General features: G+C 39.8%; 1 protein-coding gene across 2 annotated transcripts in view; it reads left to right on the forward strand.

Annotated features, from left to right (window-relative positions):
* The window catches only part of LANCL1 (LanC like glutathione S-transferase 1), a 35,032-nt gene extending 24,042 nt beyond the window's left edge, over nt 1-10,990 (forward strand). For both annotated transcript variants that reach the window (XM_047084661.1, XM_047084662.1), the window contains exons 5-10: nt 3,601-3,736; nt 4,286-4,432; nt 6,643-6,825; nt 8,619-8,795; nt 9,238-9,310; nt 9,933-10,990. In XM_047084661.1, coding sequence (XP_046940617.1) covers nt 3,601-3,736; nt 4,286-4,432; nt 6,643-6,825; nt 8,619-8,795; nt 9,238-9,310; nt 9,933-10,009 — 793 coding nt within the window. In that variant the 3' untranslated portion in view covers nt 10,010-10,990. The remainder of the gene's footprint in view (nt 1-3,600; nt 3,737-4,285; nt 4,433-6,642; nt 6,826-8,618; nt 8,796-9,237; nt 9,311-9,932) is intronic.
* The last annotated feature ends 8,800 nt before the right edge of the window (nt 10,991-19,790 follow it).

The raw sequence follows: 19,790 nt of genomic DNA on the forward strand, positions 1-19,790 counted from the left end.
AAATTCAATACAATTTAATATGCTTACATTAAAACTTGGTAATAAATTTTTAAATCAAACCTCTGAAGTATTCCTTCTGTTTACTACAACAGTTGAGTTTTTATCCAGTAAAAAGATTTTATTTTGTTAAGATCTCAACATTACTGAGTTACCAGTTGTGGCATGAGAATAAAATAGAATTTTTCTTAATAAATATTCTTAAGTTCTTTAAAAATATTAAGGGTGTGTCTCTGTATGATACTAAGTAGAAAAAAAAATGGCCCATAATTCTACCAACCAGACAGTCCTGTTAACATTGGGGAAAATCTTAAGAAACAACAAGAAAATTGAAAGTGACCTTTGCCCACCATGTCCCTATTCCTAAGATAACCACTGTTCCACTGCGAGTTTAATGCCTATACATATAGAAGAAAAAACATACATGAGCCAGCATTTGCATGTTTAACCAATCTGATGAGATGCCTCCATTTGTTGAGGTATAATATAACCGACAAGGTATAATAGAACTGTCGGTAACTGCAACCTGCCGTGCTTTTTCACACCCCTCTTTCCTGACCAGGAGTGAGTTCTCTTAAGGACACTTTTATAACTTTTACTCAGTCTATTTCATAATTGTTAGCCCCTCTCAGTCACTAAAAGCATCTCATTCTGGTTATTAAGACGTGGCTTTTTAATTTTAAATTGTGGGTGTTCCTCTCCCCCGACCACAGCCTTATGGAAGTGGAGTGGGGAGGGCTGGGCTAAAGGAATTGTCTGTTCTTCCACAAGTACCTTCCCTATGGAGCCAGGACAGTCTTCATTATACCCGTTGGTTATAGACGTGGCAGCACTTGTTAGGTTTTTGTTTGTTTTTGTTGTTTGTAGATATTGGTGGCCTCCAGAGATTAGCAGTAGGCGCTGTATCCCCCCTCAGCTGTAACTTTAACACTAAGTACGTTAAAATGAAAGCACGAGCAGTGAACCAAGTTCTACCAAATAAAGAAACCAAGTGTACAAACACTGATTAGGAAGTAAGACACACACACATACACACAGGTAGTCTCCTGCCCTGTTCTTCTGACTTAGAGAAAACCACGTTTGTCCCCAGACAGTCTTATTAGGTCTTATTGATCAAACAGTAGTAGAGCCAGTACCATCTTCCACACCTTCCACCTGTCTTCACCATTCATCCCACCAACAAAAAAACCGTCTTTAACATTCTTTACTACACTTATCAGCAAATCCTCTGGTGTAGATTTTGATAAACTTATTTCAAGTGCCGAGTGCCTCTGAATGGTGATTCCTGATAAGAGTCGTTCAAGTATAGCCAGTCACCCCAGGGGTGTGATTCTGGATACTTCAAATGTTTATTATAGTGTTTATATTAAATAGTGCTTGTATGCTTATAATTCCTGATATATAAAGTTAGATGAGATACTTGCACAGGCACTGTTTATACTTAACTACTTTGAAAGTAAATTTCTACACAGACAACAAGAGAATTTTACAAACAAATAATGGCTTTGTCCTCAGGCAGTGCGGTCAGTGTCATCTGCTACCTGAGGACAAAGCCATTATTATTTGGTAGGGCCGATGTCCTCTCATTACTGCTCTTTTCCTGAAATTCCCTGGCTCTTCCCTCTTACTTTTCCAATAGACTGATATTTTGTCAAGTTTCACCAAAAATTATATTGTTTTAATAACTGAAAACACATTGACTATATAGGGTAATTTAGGGGTAATTGAGATGTACTTTCAAAATTTCATGTGATAAAAATCCAAAAGAGCAAAGACATTTTCCCTACTTATCCTATTTGCTTTCCACACCCTCCCCACCACCCCCCTATGAAAGGCAGAAAGGTTCATTCTCTGAGTTCAGACTACAAATATGGTTGCTGTCCTGAGCTCCTTTCCTTGCGAACCCCACCTAGTTCCTGGTTCCCTGGGGCTTCTCTTTTTGGTCCTCTGGAAAGAAATCCACTCTGCCAAGTATTCCCACGACTGCAGCTGAATCTGGGGCTAAATGCTGGCAACGTGAGAAAGGAGTGAAACAGTAGAGGCTTACCCCACCCTCCTGGGACCACAGCTCCTCCAGTCTGTGAGGAAGGGTCCCTCCCTCAGAGACCTGGCTTCCATGGGCTCCTGTTGCCTTCGTTTCTGCCAACACTGTGAGACTGCTTGCGGCCCAGGGTGTGAGTAAACGGAGGGAAGAAGAGAGAAAATAAAGAAAACTGAGAGGCTTTACTCACTGTCTCTGATGTCAGGCATGCATGCCCTTTCCCATTGTTTCTTGAGACAGAACTCAAGGGTTTCTTCCTGGACTCTCTTTCAGCCCTTGGGGCTCACTTCCAGGTTTGGGACTATTCTGAATTCAGGCCAGGGGAATACCGTAGATGAAAATATGGTAAACTCACCACTGGTTTGGTGGTACTTCAAATTCTGGTCTTCCCCACTCTGCCTGCTGCTGTTTACTGTTTGGAGTCCTCAAAGAGCCGCTCTGCGCATTCTCTCCAGGTCTTGGAGCTGCGTTTACCAGGAGAGGCAGGCTGGAGTGTGCTTACTCCGTCTTACATGGAGCCAAAACCGGAAACAACTTTTTGTGGCAAGCCACGCTGAGTCTATCAGTAGGGAATCAATATCTTATAATATATCCCTTCAGTGGGATTACTATACAGCTGCGATAAAGAATGAGACTACTCTGGATGTGCTGATGTAGAATGTTTGTCAAGATGTATTGATAAATAGGGGCGCCTGGGTGGCGCAGTCGGTTAAGCGTCCGACTTCAGCCAGGTCACGATCTCGCGGTCCGTGAGTTCGAGCCCCGCGTCAGACTCTGGGCTGATGGCTCAGAGCCTGGAGCCTCTTTCCGATTCTGTGTCTCCCTCTCTCTCTGCCCCTCGCCCGTTCATGCTCTGTCTCTCTCTGTCCCAAAAATAAATAAATGTTGAAAAAAAAAAAAAAAAAAAGATGTATTGATAAATAGCAAGCCACAGAACATTTGGGGAGATATAGATATGCATATTTATGCTTCCATGTGCATAAAATAATTCTAGGACTATCCAAGAATTTGGTAACCATGGTTGTTTCTGAAAAGAAGGGTGGGACGGCTGGGAAACTGGGAAGACAGGGAGGCTGAATGATGCCACTGTGCTATCTCACATCTTATCGGCTGTGGTACATCAGGCCGTTGTACAGACACTTCACGGAGGCCTGATGACATGTTAAGAAATGAACTAAGGAAGGAGGTAAATAACTGGGGTGTAGCAGGCTTTTCATTCAGTGCAAGTAGATTTCATCCTTTGAATTTGTGTCTCATTTCTATTGTGAACTGAAGAAAAATTTAGTCGAGGGATAATTTTTGAACCCGGACTACCCTTTGTGGTCTGGCTCAGTGCACTTAATGTGTAATAATATATAACAATTTATAATATAAACCCATGAAAATGTTTACTTTATATATTATAATATATTTAAAATGTTTAAAATAACTGTAATAGTAAATTAATATATAATATTTCTATGCATATATTTATGTGTATGTATTTTTGAATGTCCCAGTTTAAGTATATACCATTATCTGATCCCTTTCAAGTTATCTTAGGCATGTATTTTTATTCCCAGGCTAATTCATCTAAATAAGATTGATCCCCATGCTCCAAATGAAATTCTCTATGGACGAATGGGCTACATTTACGCTCTTCTCTTTGTGAATAAGAACTTTGGAGTGGAAAAGATTCCTCAAAGCCATATTCAGCAGGTACCACATTTTTGTGCTTTTTGGAATCTTGTTAGGATCTCAGTTAGGATCCCCTTGTTAGGATGCCTCAACTACTGGTTTTGTTTCTCCAGTTAGCATAGCCCAGGTGGAAAATAGGTGTGTCGGCCTCTAAAGATCAGGTGGGATCAGAGAGCTGACACTGTCCTTCTGAGTGCTGTTGGAAACACAGAGAGTGACTGGGAGAAGTACAGCCTGCTCCGTGTGAGAGTATCGCCCTTCCAAAGATGAGGGCCGGATCTCACCTCCCACGTGCAGGTGTCTGCTTTCATGCCTGAAGGAATTCATGCTTTCCTTGGACAAGTGAATTCTTGTCAGCTCTAGTAAAGAGAGTTCAGGATTTCTGTATCTCTGTCCTTTAGGCAGAATACAGTCACCCCTACTTTCTGCGAGGAGAATTAATCTGTGCCCATCCGTGGCCAAAAGATCATGTCCCATTCATTATGTTCTCCATACCTCTTAGCAGAAAGTTCCACTGGGAAGATTTTTATTCTGGTTCTCTCATTATTGCTATCGGTTTTCTCCCTGTAGGTTTGTGAAACAGTCTTAACCTCTGGAGAAAACCTAGCTAAAAAGAGAAACTTCACAGCAAAGACTCCACTGATGTATGAATGGTACCAAGAATATTATGTGGGGGCTGCTCATGGCCTGGCAGGAATTTATTACTACCTGCTGCAGGTAAGAGGGGAAGATGGTGTAACTTGCTAATGCGCCTGCCGATTGGACTGTCCGGGGTGAGGACACCAGCACTGCCCTCGGGTGTTGCACCCCGTTGACTGCTGCATCACTCTCCTTGCAGTTTCCTGGCCTAGACAAACAAGGGCAGCGTTTGCCAAGGAGCATGTGAAAGTGCATGCACATAAAAGGCACCGCGCTGTGAGATGACATTCAATTTGTAGGTGACCGTCCTTGCCCACCTAGTGCCACTCCTGCAGACTGAAGTGTTCTCCTGTCCTTCAGCACGCAGTGCCTCGTGCTCTGCTCTGCTCTCTCAGCAGATGCCTTGGATTAATATTATTGCATATGATTAGACACAACCCATTGAAACAAATTCCAGAAGTAAGAACAAAATCAATAGAAAACAAATGACCATATGTTGCCTGAGGTTCACTTAGAGAGCAAAGCCACAGAGCCTTTTTGGCGGATTTTGTGTAACTTACCTGAAAAATAGCTGAATGCACTGTGCCCAACAGCTCTTTGGATCTAATACTATAGAGGGACGTTAGCCAAAGTCGAAAAGACTAAGGCCAAATAAAATTTACTGCAGCAAGCGTAACCTGGCAGGGGAGGTCAGAAGAGGACTTCTCATGAAAGCATCCTTTCTGGGGGCTTATTTAGCTCTTTTTAAGGAGAAATTGGCACTCGGCAATAAAAATCCATAGCAAAAGAAAATTGATTTTTAATGGCAGCAAAGGTGCCCCCCTCACCTTCCCAAAGTACAATGCAGCATAAAGAAAAGTGTTTCATTAATATGTTCAACATGAGTGCTTGGATATACATACTATTAGCTGGTTGAGTAGCCGGCTGCAATAATGCAAAATCAATGTCAGACTTTCCCTCTCCCTATAGCTAAACAATGACAACGAAGCTGAAAAACTCAAGGTTATTATTGCCTTTGAATGCAAAGTCACACTTGGAGTGTTAGTGGCAGTAAGAGACCAACTTTTGTATTTGTTCTGCACTTCTCAATTAAGAGTTTTAGAATGAGGGGTTTTGACAATTCAGACTTAGACTGTTTTTCTGGCATAAGCCTCCACTGGCTCTGTATTTCCAGAAGTAAATATATACTCTTAAGTTTTCAGGAAAAGAGAGTTGTGTTCTGAAGTTTAAAGGTGAGGTAGAGTCCTACATGTCAGTGACTGGACAGCCTCATGACCTTTCACTGAAGCAGATCATCAGGAGTCATTTTACTGTCCATCTGCCTCCTTTTGGTGGCTATAGTGAGAAATCTGGAAACCTGTGTTCCAAATTTTCCATTGGCAGATTATTGTCTATTTGAAATGACTTAATTCTTAATCCAAAAAGTCCATTCCAGTAGGTGCTTATGTATCAACATAAAACGAACTATTATTTGTAGTTCATTTGAGATAAATTCTGCAAATTTAAGGAAAATTCTCCTCTAGCAGTTTAAACTGAGCTTGTACGATATTCCGTGGGTAAAGTGAAATCTGTACATGCCCTGAAGAACTTCGTGCACGGTCAGTACGTGTGCTTCATGCCCCTGCCTGTTCCCTCACCCCACATGCCCACCCGCTGCCTGGCAAAGACACTTTGATTTTTTTCTTTGAAAAAGCGAGCAATGCAATGAATTAAGGACAGGACCAAAGGAGAAACTAAAAACTTAGATCAAAAATGAGGCTCATATGCCCTATGGCAGTGTGTCCCATCAATCCGTACATCGTTGTATCAGAATAATCCTGCATAAATATCAGTCCCAAATCCTCTGCAAAAAGGCTTTAATCTAGAACCTGGATCTAAATTCCAGGTCTTCCAACTTGTTAGCATCCTCCTCTATTGGAAACAGCTACCATTTCTCTCAATGTAATGGTGAAAGTTATGCTTGTGTTGTCTAATGCATCTCTTTGTGGCTTTCAGAGTTTGCTTAAGGTATTAAAACCTTAGGAAAGGTCTCTTGTGTTCCTGCATTGACTTAGGAAAATTATATGTATGTATACAACGATAAATATTGAAAAATAGTATGTATGTAAGATCTCAAGAGTTAACTGATAGCCTAATTTTAGTTTGTTCCAATAGGTTAAAATATATGGAATGGAATCCAAATCTAGTTCCTTGTGGTCATGTTTTCTTTCTGGTTTAAATCTCATCCCTGAGACTTAGGAAGATCTGTTTGCTTCAGCAGAACTAATGATTCCTTTCCTCATTTTTAGCCCAGCCTTCAGGTGAGCCATATGAAGTTACATGGTTTGGTCAAGCCCAGTGTAGACTATGTCTGCCAGCTGAAATTTCCTTCTGGCAATTACCCTCCTTGTGTGGATGATAATCGAGATCTGCTAGTCCATTGGTGTCATGGTTCACCTGGAGTAATCTACATGCTCATCCAGGCCTATAAGGTACTGTGAGTTTTCTCATTTTTGAAATAATTTGGAAAATGGGACATAAAATTCTATAACTTAAAATTATTTTTATGTATAATCTTTAAAGGAGCAGTAGATACATTACTTGTTGGACCTAAGATCGTTTTGCTAAATGGACTCTAATCATTCTTACAGTATCCCTCTGTACCAAAGCAGATACTATTTTCCTAGATCGGGAGACTGCTTCACTGACAGGTAGAATAGTCAAGATGGTAGCAGCAGTAGTGGAGCCAAGAGAAGTATCCCAGAAGTTCGGTTGAAAACAGAACCTTTCTTGTGCATTGCTGGTGGGATTGTAAAACGGTGCAGCTGCCATAGAAGAGAGTTTGGTAGTTCCTCAAAAAATTAAACGTAGAATTAGTATATGATCCAGCAGTTCGACTCCTAGGTTTATATTCCCCAAAATTTAAACACAAGGATTCATGTAGATATTTGTGCACATATGTTCCACAGCAGCATCATTCACAATTGCCAAAATACAAAATGTGATATCCCGCCCCTACACACTCACTGGAATGTTATTCAGCCATACAAAAGAATAAACTTCTGGTCCATACTACAACAGCAGGGACCTTGGAAACATTATGCCAAGTGAAATAAGCCAGATGCTCAAGGACAAATACTCTATGATTCCTTTTATATGATGTGATGGTTAATATGTAATATCTGAACAGGCAAATGCATACAGGAAGAGAATAGAACAGAAGCTAGCAGGGACTGGTGCCCGGTGGGGAGGATGGGGGACGAGGTGCAGGATCGCTTCATGGGCACCGAGTTTGTTTGGGATGATGAAAACGTTTTGGAAATGCTGGTGATGATTATACAACATTGTAAATGTAGTTAATGCCACTGAATTATACACTTCAAATGACAAAATTTACAACTTTTATATTTTCTCTTACTTTACCAAATAAAAGAAATGCAAATATCATTTCTTAAAAAGCATGTGATGGCAGAGCCATAATCAAAGAACAGGGTTTTATTTGAAAGAAAAAGAAAAAAAAAATAGAAGTAAACCAAGATACCTGTGTCTCTTGGTGCCCAATCTACAAATTACAAATCTGTGGACTATGAATAGGCATTGGTATCTCATACTCTAAGTAAGCATTTAGTACATCAAATTTTACTTTCAGAAAGTTGGATATAATGGAAGAACTTTCTAAACCACCTTATTCTACTTTTAATAACATTTAGTTTGCAATGAGATATTAAAGCTGTCTACTGAGAATATTTCTTGAGTCTTTGATCAATATATAGGAGGCCACAAAAGATTGGAGAGATGTGTCTGTATTTTTCTGACATAGTATTTTGTAATCAAATCAGTTTTTATAATCAATTTTATATACAGTTTCTTCCCCATATATAAGGAAACTTCCTAACAGTGAAGGGCATTATTGTTAACCAAAGAAGATAGCATGCCGTTCTTTGGAAATTAACTGATGATAATAGCAAGTCACAAGTAAAATCAATGCTACTTCACCACTAACACCTATGTACATAAACACAGAGCGCACACAAAACGTGGATGGCACAGACAAGGTCATGTGCAGTTATTTAAAAGCAAAAAAAAAGCAAAGCTAGTAAGCTTTTATAATTTGTCCCCACCCACACGACACATCTCTCTGGCTCTAAATCCCTTACCCTTTCTTACCAAGCCACCTCTATCTCGCCCCTCTTGCCCTATCTCCCCCCCTTTCCCATCAGGAAGGAATGTCAATAGACGTTTCTTTTTATATCCCTTGTAATAAAACTTTCCCTTGGCTCTGCAGGTGTTCAGAGAGGAACACTACCTCAATGATGCGTACCAGTGTGCTGACATGATCTGGCAGTATGGGTTGTTGAAGAAGGGGTACGGGCTGTGCCACGGCACCGCCGGGAACGCCTATGCCTTCCTGACACTGTACAACCTCACACAGGACGTGAAGTACCTGTATAGGGCCTGTAAGGTAGGCACCAGAACCACCGGCAAGAAAACACATTCCCCCAGGAGATTGTAGAGAGGGCTCCAGTCAATCTGATTTAATTCATTTACCTTTATAACCACGAGTCTGTAGAACAAATCCAGTTATTTAAGAAAAGCCTTCTAAACCCCTTCAGTTGAATTAGCTTTCTTGTATAAGGACACAGTTCTATTCAACATTTATGGGGGGAAAAAAAAGAAAGAAATTTTTCTCTGATAACCTTGGAGACAGTGGCTCAGATGGCTCATGACATTCCTCCCTCCCATCCTTCATACTCTTTCAGACCATCTGTTTCTCTGTACTAACCCCTTTTTTCTGCCCTGAAGATAGCTTTGGACTTTTCAGAGTAATTCTTACGGAATCCTTATCAACTTTTGGGGGTCTCTGGAAGAAATCACTACCATAATTAACATGGTCTCACTTTCAGTTTGCTGAGTGGTGCTTAGATTACGGAGAACACGGATGCAGAACACCGGACACCCCCTTTTCCCTCTTTGAAGGTATTTTTCACTCCTTACTTAGTTGCCTTATAATGTCAGCATCTGCTTCTCTGCTTGGTAATTAATGTATTTGAATTTGAACTTTATCAACAAGTTAATTTTATAGTCATTTCTTAAACTACCTCTTTACTTCCTAATATGACAACTCAATATTAAAAATCAAGTAGTACATGGACCATCTCAGACCTAATACAAGTAGTCATAATGGTGACTACCCTTTATGGAGCCAAGCACAGGCCTGGCATTTTGCAGATGCCACCATAAATCATCTCAGCAAAAACATACAGACATTATTATCCTCATGTCACAAATGAGGACACGGAAGCTCAGACAGGTAAGTGGCCCGTGGTGCCATGTGAAGGAGCTGACGTGATAAATGACAGGGCTGTGCCTTGAACTTCTCTGGTTCAACTCTCCCTCCTGTCTTCCACTTGGATGAAGAGACTGAGCACCTCACTAGTGATCTCCTCGCGTGTTGACCTGCATCATATATTAAACAGATGCTTGGTTCCTTTAAGTCGTTGCCATTAGTATCATAATGTCGTTGGTGCTAGAGACTGAAGCCACTCTATAAAACGGAGTCATGTGGTGTGATAACTTTTGCTTCTTTTTCTTCCTTCAGGAATGGCTGGAACAATATATTTCCTGGCTGACCTTCTAGTGCCCACAAAAGCCAGGTTCCCTGCGTTTGAATTGTAAAAGGAAAGCCTGCCTCCTGCAACTCACTGCATGAGCCTTTCTGTGTATCAAACCTGGACAAAATGCTTTTATTGCTTTTCAAGGAGACATAGGGTCAAACCGTGTACTTGATTTAGTTGATTTTTTTTTTTTTTAATTTTGGAATTTGTCTTCAGTTCAGTTGCTTCTGTTTATCATTTACTTGTACTTAAAAGTATCCAAGGAAATCCTTTAACTTTAACTTCAGTTTCTTCCTAAAGGAAGGGTGAGTGATATGTGCAGTGTTTTGAGGGCATAGATGTATATATTTCAGAACTTGGAGAAAACCTTACTCTTACTTAAGCTTATGAATATAACCATCCTTTGCTATTCTAGAACTGTTTAAAAGAAACTAAAAATGTAGATAAAGAAAAATATATGGTTATTGCTGGATATTGCTATCCACCTCCTTAGTATTTTTCCTCCAACAGGGCGGACAGTTTTATAACTTTGTTTTTCTTTAGGTGGTTGATTATGAAGGGGGACAAAATATTAACTATCTGCTTCTGAGACAAAAGTTGCAAGAGATGCAAACTGGTTTAAGGACCATAGTGCTTGTTTAACTAGATAACGATACTTTCAGATTTACTTCTTTTTGGTAGTAAAGCATCCAGGTTCTATTAGTCAACATTTTTATCAAAAATTTCTAAAACGCAATGGTGGTTTTGAAAATTCTGGTTTGAAGATTAGTTTAAGATAAGCTAACAAAAAAGTTTATTGTTTATCCTAAAATAAGTTATTGTATCTTTGAACTATTTATTTACATTTGTTTGTTCCTTGGATTTAGTATAAGATCAGGAAACGATTTTCTATATGTGAGTATGTGGTGACTTAGGATTTGAGTTCACCTTGTCCAATTGACCTTGTAAACTTAGACTTGCGTTTTACTTACTTGGCAATGACTATGCGTTACTGCTCGCAGTTTGGTACAAGCCATAAGATATTTTCCTTCCTTTCAATCTATCTGGATGTTTGTCTTTTCACTGAATAGTATAGTACTCTGCATCTCTCTAAAAGGGGGAAGGGGTGCTATATAGCCAATAACTTGAATGAAAACACTAAGCTTTCCATTGAAATGCTGTTTATTTGGGAGGTATTATCCAGTGCAAAGGATTAGAACAAACACATCCCATCTCTTTGCATATCCTAGGTTTAACACTCATCAGTTTCTGAGCCCTCAGGATCCTGTATTTAACCTGGTAGATGAAGGGTCCCTGGTGCTTCACATTCTCTACAAATGTTTCACTCATCAGCTTCCCTTCCTCCTCCTTCCTTTGCTGCCTTTCCCAGGCTTGTTTCATCATTTCGTGCATGTTCTGACTGATTTTAGAACATTTTGCAGCTTTGAAAATCAGGGTCTAAGAATTTTAAATGTGCCTATTTCGTGGCTTTCTTGGTCATAAAAACATGCTGTTTTTATTTTAAATTGGAACCAAATCCCAATGGGTATATGTTGGTTCCTCAGGATAGTAGTCCCCTATTATTTTACATTTAGTCCCAAAATAGCTTATATTATTGGAAATTGACCCTTTAAAGGCTTCTGATGGAAGGATCTAAAAACCAGCCCACTGCTCAGTTCCTAGGGTTAGCTTATTCCTCAGTGACTCGCACTAGTTGGGAAAACCTTATGCCTCTCATATGTCTGAAGCCGCTGGTAAACTTTGCCTTTCTCCTGGGTGTTTCAGATGAGCACTGTTGGCATTCCTAGTAAAGCTAATTTGCCTTTGGCTGGATATCCAACTTGAAAGAAAAAAACCCATTTGGTTTAGTTAAATGTCTTACAATACTGTGCCTGTACTTTTAGCTACTGTAATTACCAAGGGAAAGAGAGCAAAACACACTTTCTCTTAGCCAGAGGAAACTTGATCACAGTGCATCTCCAGCATCTTGATTAATTTAACCCCAGGAAGACTTCTAGGCGGGGAGAAGAACATTCTGAGTAAGAGTCATTAATATTTAGGTTGCAATTTACTGTCATCCATTAACAGAGTCATCAATACAAACACAATTCAGGTTTCTTTTTTTTTTTTTTTTTCTTAAGCTTTTTAGGACTTTAATTAAACTGGTGGATTTTCTATTCATGCCATTATTTCTTTTATTTATGCTTAAGAGGTAAGAAAATCGGATAGGATTTTAAACTCCAGCAAAAGCCATAAAACTAAGACCAATATCCTAAAGCCATGGAGGAAACTGAAACTTTTATAGTTTTATTAGTTTTAGAAGGAAGAGGCATCATTGCAGTTCTATTTCTGTTACATCATTTTTCCCTCAGATATTTTCTTTTCTTTTGGTGAAAAAAAAAAAAAAACCTTTCCAAAAGTTGCCTCCCAAAAAACTTCATAGTATCTCTTCCCTCCCCATACAAAAATGAGGTAGTAAAATCCTAAAAGCTTCTTGAGCAGTGTTCATTTATCTTGCCATGCATTTCTGTTCCTGTGGTGATGAGAAATTACAGTAGTTAACTTTTCATCATGTAAAAATGTTAACATTCTCACAGCCATTTCCATCATCCCATTGGGTTTTGGTCTCCTTCGAGTTGTTGGTCTTTAATCCTTAGAGTCATTGATTTCATTTTCATCTTTGATGTCAGTTCCAATTATTTGGCATCAAAAGCCTTCATGGTAGGAAGAGTTTTAGGTAAAAGTGGACCCAAGATGATCCCGCCTGCTACTGGCTGATTTGAAATACAAAATGTGAAGAGTGAACATTTATTCATCTACTCCTTTGGCTACTAGAACTTATCTGCAGTCCTTTATTACTCATACCAAATTCTAACTCCACCTTTGCTTCCCATCAATAGGTCAGAGCACCCCATTTCTCTAGTACTGAGCTGTAGAACTGTTTCTCCTGTAGATACAGAACAGAGTGGAATATTCAGGGAACCCACCCCAGTGTTATATTGCCATTTATTGGGAAGGGCTGGGGTCATAGGTATTTCTATGTTCTGTAAAGGATTTCACTTACTGATTCTCAATAAAATCTTATTAGGACTATATATGTCATGTGCTTTCTGTTTGCTTTGGTTTAAACTTGAGAAATCTTTTCTTTATATGGTAAATGAGGGCTTTTCCTCTATACTCTCATTCCCTAGGATTTGTTCCTGACTTTTCATCATTTTATCAAACAAGATAGATTCAGAGGGAAATATTTTTAAATCTGATTATTATAGAATTAGGAGGAATCTACTAGGATCCAAACAGAGCAGTGTATTAACCATCTCATACATATGAGAATCCACCCTGTGGTTAATAAGTAAAGGCCTAATTCTAGAAATTGATTTCCCTGCTGACCAATTCTGAAAGGAACTTTGAAGAGAGGAAGAGATTACATGAGGCATAATTATGAAGTGTATATTCAGAGGTAGGAAAGGAGCTCTGCTGTATCACCTGGCAGGACCTTGTGGCACTTAACTTTCATGCCACAGCTGTGTAGTGTGATGGCACAACAGAGATCTGCCAAATAATAAATCCTTATTTTCATCCCTGAATTAAGATTTCATCCTCTGGCACGTATCATTAAAATGCCCTTCATCCCTCTAGTGTTGTGTCTAAATGACTCATCATAGGAAGGATAAATGCACAGTTATTTTTATTATACTCCTTTGAATGAATAAATGTATAGTTGGTGATAATCACATCTTTAGATGCAGGTGATGAGTGAAGGGGACAGTGGCTCACAGAGGCCACCCAGAGACCCCAAATTGATGTCTGGAGCATTCCTGCTCCCTGTCGGCAAGATTACACTGCAGTGGGTAAGGCTGGCCAGCCCCGCTGTCTGGTTTACCACTCCCTGGCTCGTCCTTCGAACGGAGGAAAAATAATGACAGGCATATTAAATTGCACCACACTTGTAAGCTCATGAACAAACAAAACCTGAAGAACTAAGTCTCCTGCGATTTAACCCATAGTTGTTTTTTTTCCCCTAACTTTGCATTAGAAAAGACCTTTGCCTCCCTCCCCCCACACTCTCTGAATAGAATAATAAGTTTTTTTGTGTCATTTCTTTTTCCCTAGATAGTTCCCACTGTGGATTCAGTGTCATTAAAAGTTTTGTGCATTCTCGATTCTTCTAAGCGTCATTGAAACTGAGAAAAACCTATAAGTCACTCCCTGATGATTTTCTTTCACATTCTGTTTCCCATCCAGACTTGCCCTTTTCCTTCTAAAGCTGAGGGTCAATTAACAAAGCAAGAGAACATTGGCTTTTTTACAATGGAGAACATATTGGCTTGATTGGTCCCATTATGTAAAGTATTGAAACAGTATTTTCCAGAAGCCCTGTGCTTGTGCATCCTCAGGGACTTCTTTGACAATTTTGTGAGTAATGGGAGAAAGTGCACACAATAAACCAAGAGGTGAAATAATGAGCATAGAGAAATGGATCTTAGCAGGACCACTGTTCATACTCAGCCAGTTCAATTTCACATTTCTACATTATGTTAACTTCCATGCACATGCAAATGACAACCATGGTGACATTAAATCTGCAGCTAATGTTCTGTCACTCTACAAATAAGTGTTCGAGAAAGCATTTCTGAGGCACTTAGTCATTACGCAGGGAAAGGCAGGACTCTTGATAAATCAGTTTATAAAGGAATGTCATAGTTGCCTAATTTCTCTTCCCTGATGTAGCTGGGATAGTAAGAAAGGCATCTGTGACCCAAAAAATACTGCGGTGGCTCACTGTGAAAGTGGATGGTTAATATTGGTCTCTCAGGATTCAGCATTTAGGAATTAAGATGGGCACCCCCTTGCTGGTAAAATCCAAAGTGGTGGCACTGTTTATATGCTGCAAACATGCCATTTTATTTAAACATGCCATGAGCAATGCTTTAAAACCATTTTATCCCCCAAACTCATTAAGCATGGATGTCTGTATGCAAGGTGCCTGGCAGGGGCATTCTGTGTGCACAGGATAGACATCCCTACTCTGGTGACTCAACCTGGTGAGGAAGACGAGTGATGAGATAAGTTACAATGAAATGTATTTGAATATTCCTGTTCAGCCCCCACCTACTCTTCCTTGTTCCACAAATTTCAAGAATGCCCAGATCTTTCCTGTGATCCACAGTGTCTGGCTATAATTGGAGATTTGGAGTTTATAATCCTGCAGGGAAGAAGACACTTTAAAAGCCACTCAGCCGGTCGAGAAGCAAGAGTTCTTTCATTTGGATCACCCTGATGATGGGTGAGATGGAGGGAAATTTGAGCACATAAAGTCACTTGCCCCCAAAATTACTTTCACTCAGTTGGCTAACTTCTCAAAACTCCCAGCATCAGCATTATTAATAATTTAGGTTAAATCCATTTCCTTCGGGAATCTGGTTAAAATGCAAAAATTTTTTAAAAGGTAGTTAATCAACCTGCTATTATTCATTAGCATTTTAGTACCTGGTTTCATGACCTACGCTTCAATCCCAACAATATTAAGTGTGCTACTAGCATATGCTAGGTACAGCATCTAGCTAGGATTCAGAAGATGATACCTGCTCACAAAAGACTGTTTAAATCTGGAGATAAATATAAATAAATAATTTCGGTATGATACAGAGCCTCACCAGGACTCGCTCTTTGTGAGTGGGGGAAAGGCAGGTGTTGGAGAGTGAAGGAAACTTGTTAAGAAAAATTTGAGGTCAGCACTTCTTAACCATATATGCATACAAATCACCTGGGGATCTTGTTAAAATGATACCAAAATGCCATTTGATGGGGCCTGAGATGCTGCAGTTTTAACAAGCTCTCAGACAATACCTGTACTGCTGTCCACAGAGGCTACTTTCAGTATGATGGACCCAGATACTCCAGCATGGAATCCCAACTTAGTAGACAAGAAGGAAGTGAGGTCACGAGTTGGCTGATGAATTGATAGGACTGATACGTGTAAATCAAAGAGCACAAGCACTAGTACAAAGAGCATAAAAGCTGGAATGATTGGAGTCTGATTTTTTTTTAATGTTTACTTACATACTTAGAGAGAGGGCATGAGCATGGGAGGGGCAGAGAGAAAGGGAGAGAAAGAGAGAATCCAAAGCAGCTCTGCTTCGTCAGTGCAGAGCCTGACACCAGGCTTAAGCCCACAAACTGAGAACATGACCTGAGCTAAAATCAAGAGTCGGACGCTCAACTGACTGAGCTACCCAGGCACCCCTGGAGTCTGATTTCTGATGTGACTCAGTTGCACATAACATCAGGCAATAGGTCTTGGGGTGATTAATTTTCTGTAGTGGTGATGGTAGCAAGTGAAAGAAACAGATTTGGAACATATATTTGTTTATAATTTTAATGGAAAATTTGCCAAAATTTGATATCTTTTCAATCCAAAGAGAGTAATAAGCTTCTGGTAATTTAAGAATCATATGGAAGATATTTATATTAAAGAGTTAATTTGAGGGGAGGAGCCAAGATGGTGAAACAGCATGGAAGTCTTTTTTTGTGTGTCTCGAGACCATGAAATACAGCAAGATCAACATTAAACCATCCTGCACACCTAGAAAACTGATTTGAGGATTAACACAACAATCTGCACAACCTGAACCACAGAACTCAGCAGGTATGCAGCACGTAGAGGTATACTGGGGGAGAGAGAAGCCACAGAGGGAAAGGAGCTGTTTTTGCTTTCAGAGCGAGGACAGAGATGGGGGGAGAGTACAGGAAAAGCACTCCCACCAAAAGCAGCTGGAGAGAAAGTGGAAAAGTGGAAACAGCTGCAGGGACTGAACTAAAAAGGGAGAAAGGAGAGGGTTTAAATTCCATTAGGATTCTATAAACAGGGGGAGCACAGAGTCTGAAACTCTGCAGCTCAATACCTGGTGGTTCTCTGGTGGGAAAGGTGAATCCCCAGGAGCAGAGTGAGGTCTGGGAGGATCTCAGGCCACACGGGGAGAAGCAGTTCCACTGCTGGAAGGACATTGGGTAGAGGCTTTGCAGCCACTCGGTCCCAGCAGACCCCAGAGAACAACCACATATGCTGGTGCTGGAACAAGGTTGCTCATGGTGAAGCCTGGCACCAAATGTGTGCTGTTTTTCCATAATCCCTGAAATGCTGCTGCTACACGATTGCATGAACTTTTTCTGGGGCAGGCTGACACCCAGCTGCAGTCTCTGGGCATCAGCAGCAGCAGTCCCACGAACGTTCCTGGGTGTGGCCAACACCCAGCTATTGCTCGGTGAGACCCTCCCCAGAGGATCTGAACGGGTCAAAGCCACAGTCCCTCAGAAGTGAGGGGTCTGGAAACACAGCCACATATGAGATAAAACTCTGGAGGGAGGTGCCGCCTGGCAACCTGATGGCTTGGTCACAGACAGGATAAAAACGGGGAGTGGACAGAAGCTGGAGACAAAGGACCCGTGCATGATTGCTGGTATGGGAGAGCAGAGTTCCGATACTAGAGACTGGGTAGCTGGGTGATGCCATTTTCACCCCTCCCACGTGTGCACATACACACCTACAAGCGCCACAACAATGCATCCCAGTAAGCTAAGCAGCGCCATCTAATGGAGAATGGAGCTGCTACACTAACCTGGGGCAACCTCACTCTTCAGGGACACCACAAATCTCTCTGCCTACTTAGTTCACAGACTATAAAATACTTCATACTTTTATTTCTAGGGGAAAACGATGTAATTTCATCGAATTTCAGTCTGTTCACTGGTCCACCTATTCAATTTTTTTTTGTTTCTTTTTCTTGAATACAGAAAGAAAAAATTTATTTTGTCAATTTTTATTAAAAATATTTTTCTTCATTTTTTCTACTATATTTTTTACTTTTTTGTAAATTTTTAAAATTTTATTTTACTTCCATCATTTCAATTTATTCTATTTCATTGTATTCATTTTCTCAAATTTTAAAATGTTTTCCTTTTTTTCTTTTCTTTTTTTTCCCTCTTTTTCTCCTTTTTTTCCCCTCTATCAAGCTCCTTCAATAACCAGACCAAAACACACCTAGGATCTAGCATCATTTATGTGATTTTGTATGTGTGTGTTGTTTTAATTTTTTTTATTTTAATTTTTTTATTTTAATTCCTTTCCTCTTTCAAAATGATAAAACGAAGGAATTTACCCCAAAAGAAAGAACATGAAGAAATGACAGCCAGGGACTTAATCAACACAGATACAAGCAAGATGTTAGAACCAAAATTTAGAATCACGATGTTAAGAATAACTACCTGGGGTAGAAAATAGATTAGAATCCCTCTCTGTGGAGATAAAAGAACTAAAAACTAGTCAGGCTGAAATAAAAAATGCTATAACTGAGCCGCAATCTCGAATGGATGCTATGGTGGCAAGGATGGATGAGACAGAGCAGCAAATCAGTGATATAGAGGACAAACTTATGTAGAATAATGAAGCAGAAAAAAAGAGAGAGACTAAGGTAAAAGAGCACAATTTAAGAATTAGAGAAATCAGTGACTTGTGAAAAAGAAACATCAGAATCATAGGGGTCCCAGAAGATGAAGAGAGAGAAAAATGGGTAGAAGGATTATGTAAGCAAATCATAGGGGAAAACTTTCCTAACCTGGGGAAAGACAGATATCAAAATCCAGGAAGCACAGAGGACTCCCATAAGATTCAACAAAAACTGGCCATCAACAAGGCATATCCTAGTCAGATTCACAAAATACTCAGGCAAGGAAAGAATTATGAAAGCAGCAAGGGAAAAACAGTCCTTAACCTAAAAGGGAAGACAGATCAGGTTTGCAGCAGACCTATCCACAGAAACTTGGCATGCTAGAAAGGAATGGCAGGATATATTCAATATGCTGAACCAGAAAAATATGCAGCCAAGAATTCTTTATCCAGCAAGGCTGTCATTCAAAATAGAAGGAGAAATTAAGTTTCCCAGACAAACAAAAATTAAAGGAGTTCATGACCACTGAACCAGCCCTGCAAGAAATTTTCAGGGGGACTCTCTGAGGGGACAAAAGATGGAAAAAAAAAAAGAAAGAAAGAAAAACGAAAAGACTGAAAGCAACAAAGACTAGAAAGGGCCAGAGAATACCACCAGAAACTCCAACTCTACAAGAAATATAATGGCAAGAAACTCATATCTTTCAGTACTCACTCTAAACATCAATGGACTAAATGCTCCAATCAAAAGACACAGGGTAACAGAATGGATGAGAAAACAAGATCCATCTATATGCTGTTTACAAGAGACCCACTTTAAACCTAAAGACACCTTCAGACTGAAAGTAAGGGGATGGAGAACCACCTATCATGCTAATGGGTGACAAAAGAAAGCTGGAGTAGTCACACTTACATCAGACAATCTAGACTTTAAAATAAAGACTGTAACAAGAGATGAAGAAGGGCATTATATCATAATTAAGAGGTCTATCCACCAGGAAGACCTAACAATTGTAAACAATTGTTATAAATGTGGAGCACCCAAATGTATAAATCAATTAACCACAAACATACAGAAACTCATTGATAATAATACCATAATAGTAGGGGACTTAAACACTCCACTTACAACAATGGACAAATCATCTAATCAGAAAATCAACAAGGAAACAATGGCTTTGAATGACACACTGGACCAGATGGATATAACAGATATATTCAGAACATTTCAACCTAAAGAAGTGGAATATACATTCTTCTCCAGTGCACATGGAACATTCTCCAGAATAGATCACATACTGCGACACAAATCAGCCCTCAACAGGTACAAAAAATCGAGATCATACTGTGCATATTTTCAGACCACAATGCTATGAAACTCAAAATCAAACACAAGCAAAAATTTGGAAAGATAACA

Source organism: Lynx rufus, unplaced genomic scaffold (genome assembly GCF_022079265.1).
Source record: "Lynx rufus isolate CCGP_SWC_20201006 ecotype Redwood Valley unplaced genomic scaffold, mLynRuf1.p SCAF_2, whole genome shotgun sequence".
In the NCBI taxonomy this organism is placed as follows: Eukaryota; Metazoa; Chordata; class Mammalia; order Carnivora; family Felidae; genus Lynx; species Lynx rufus.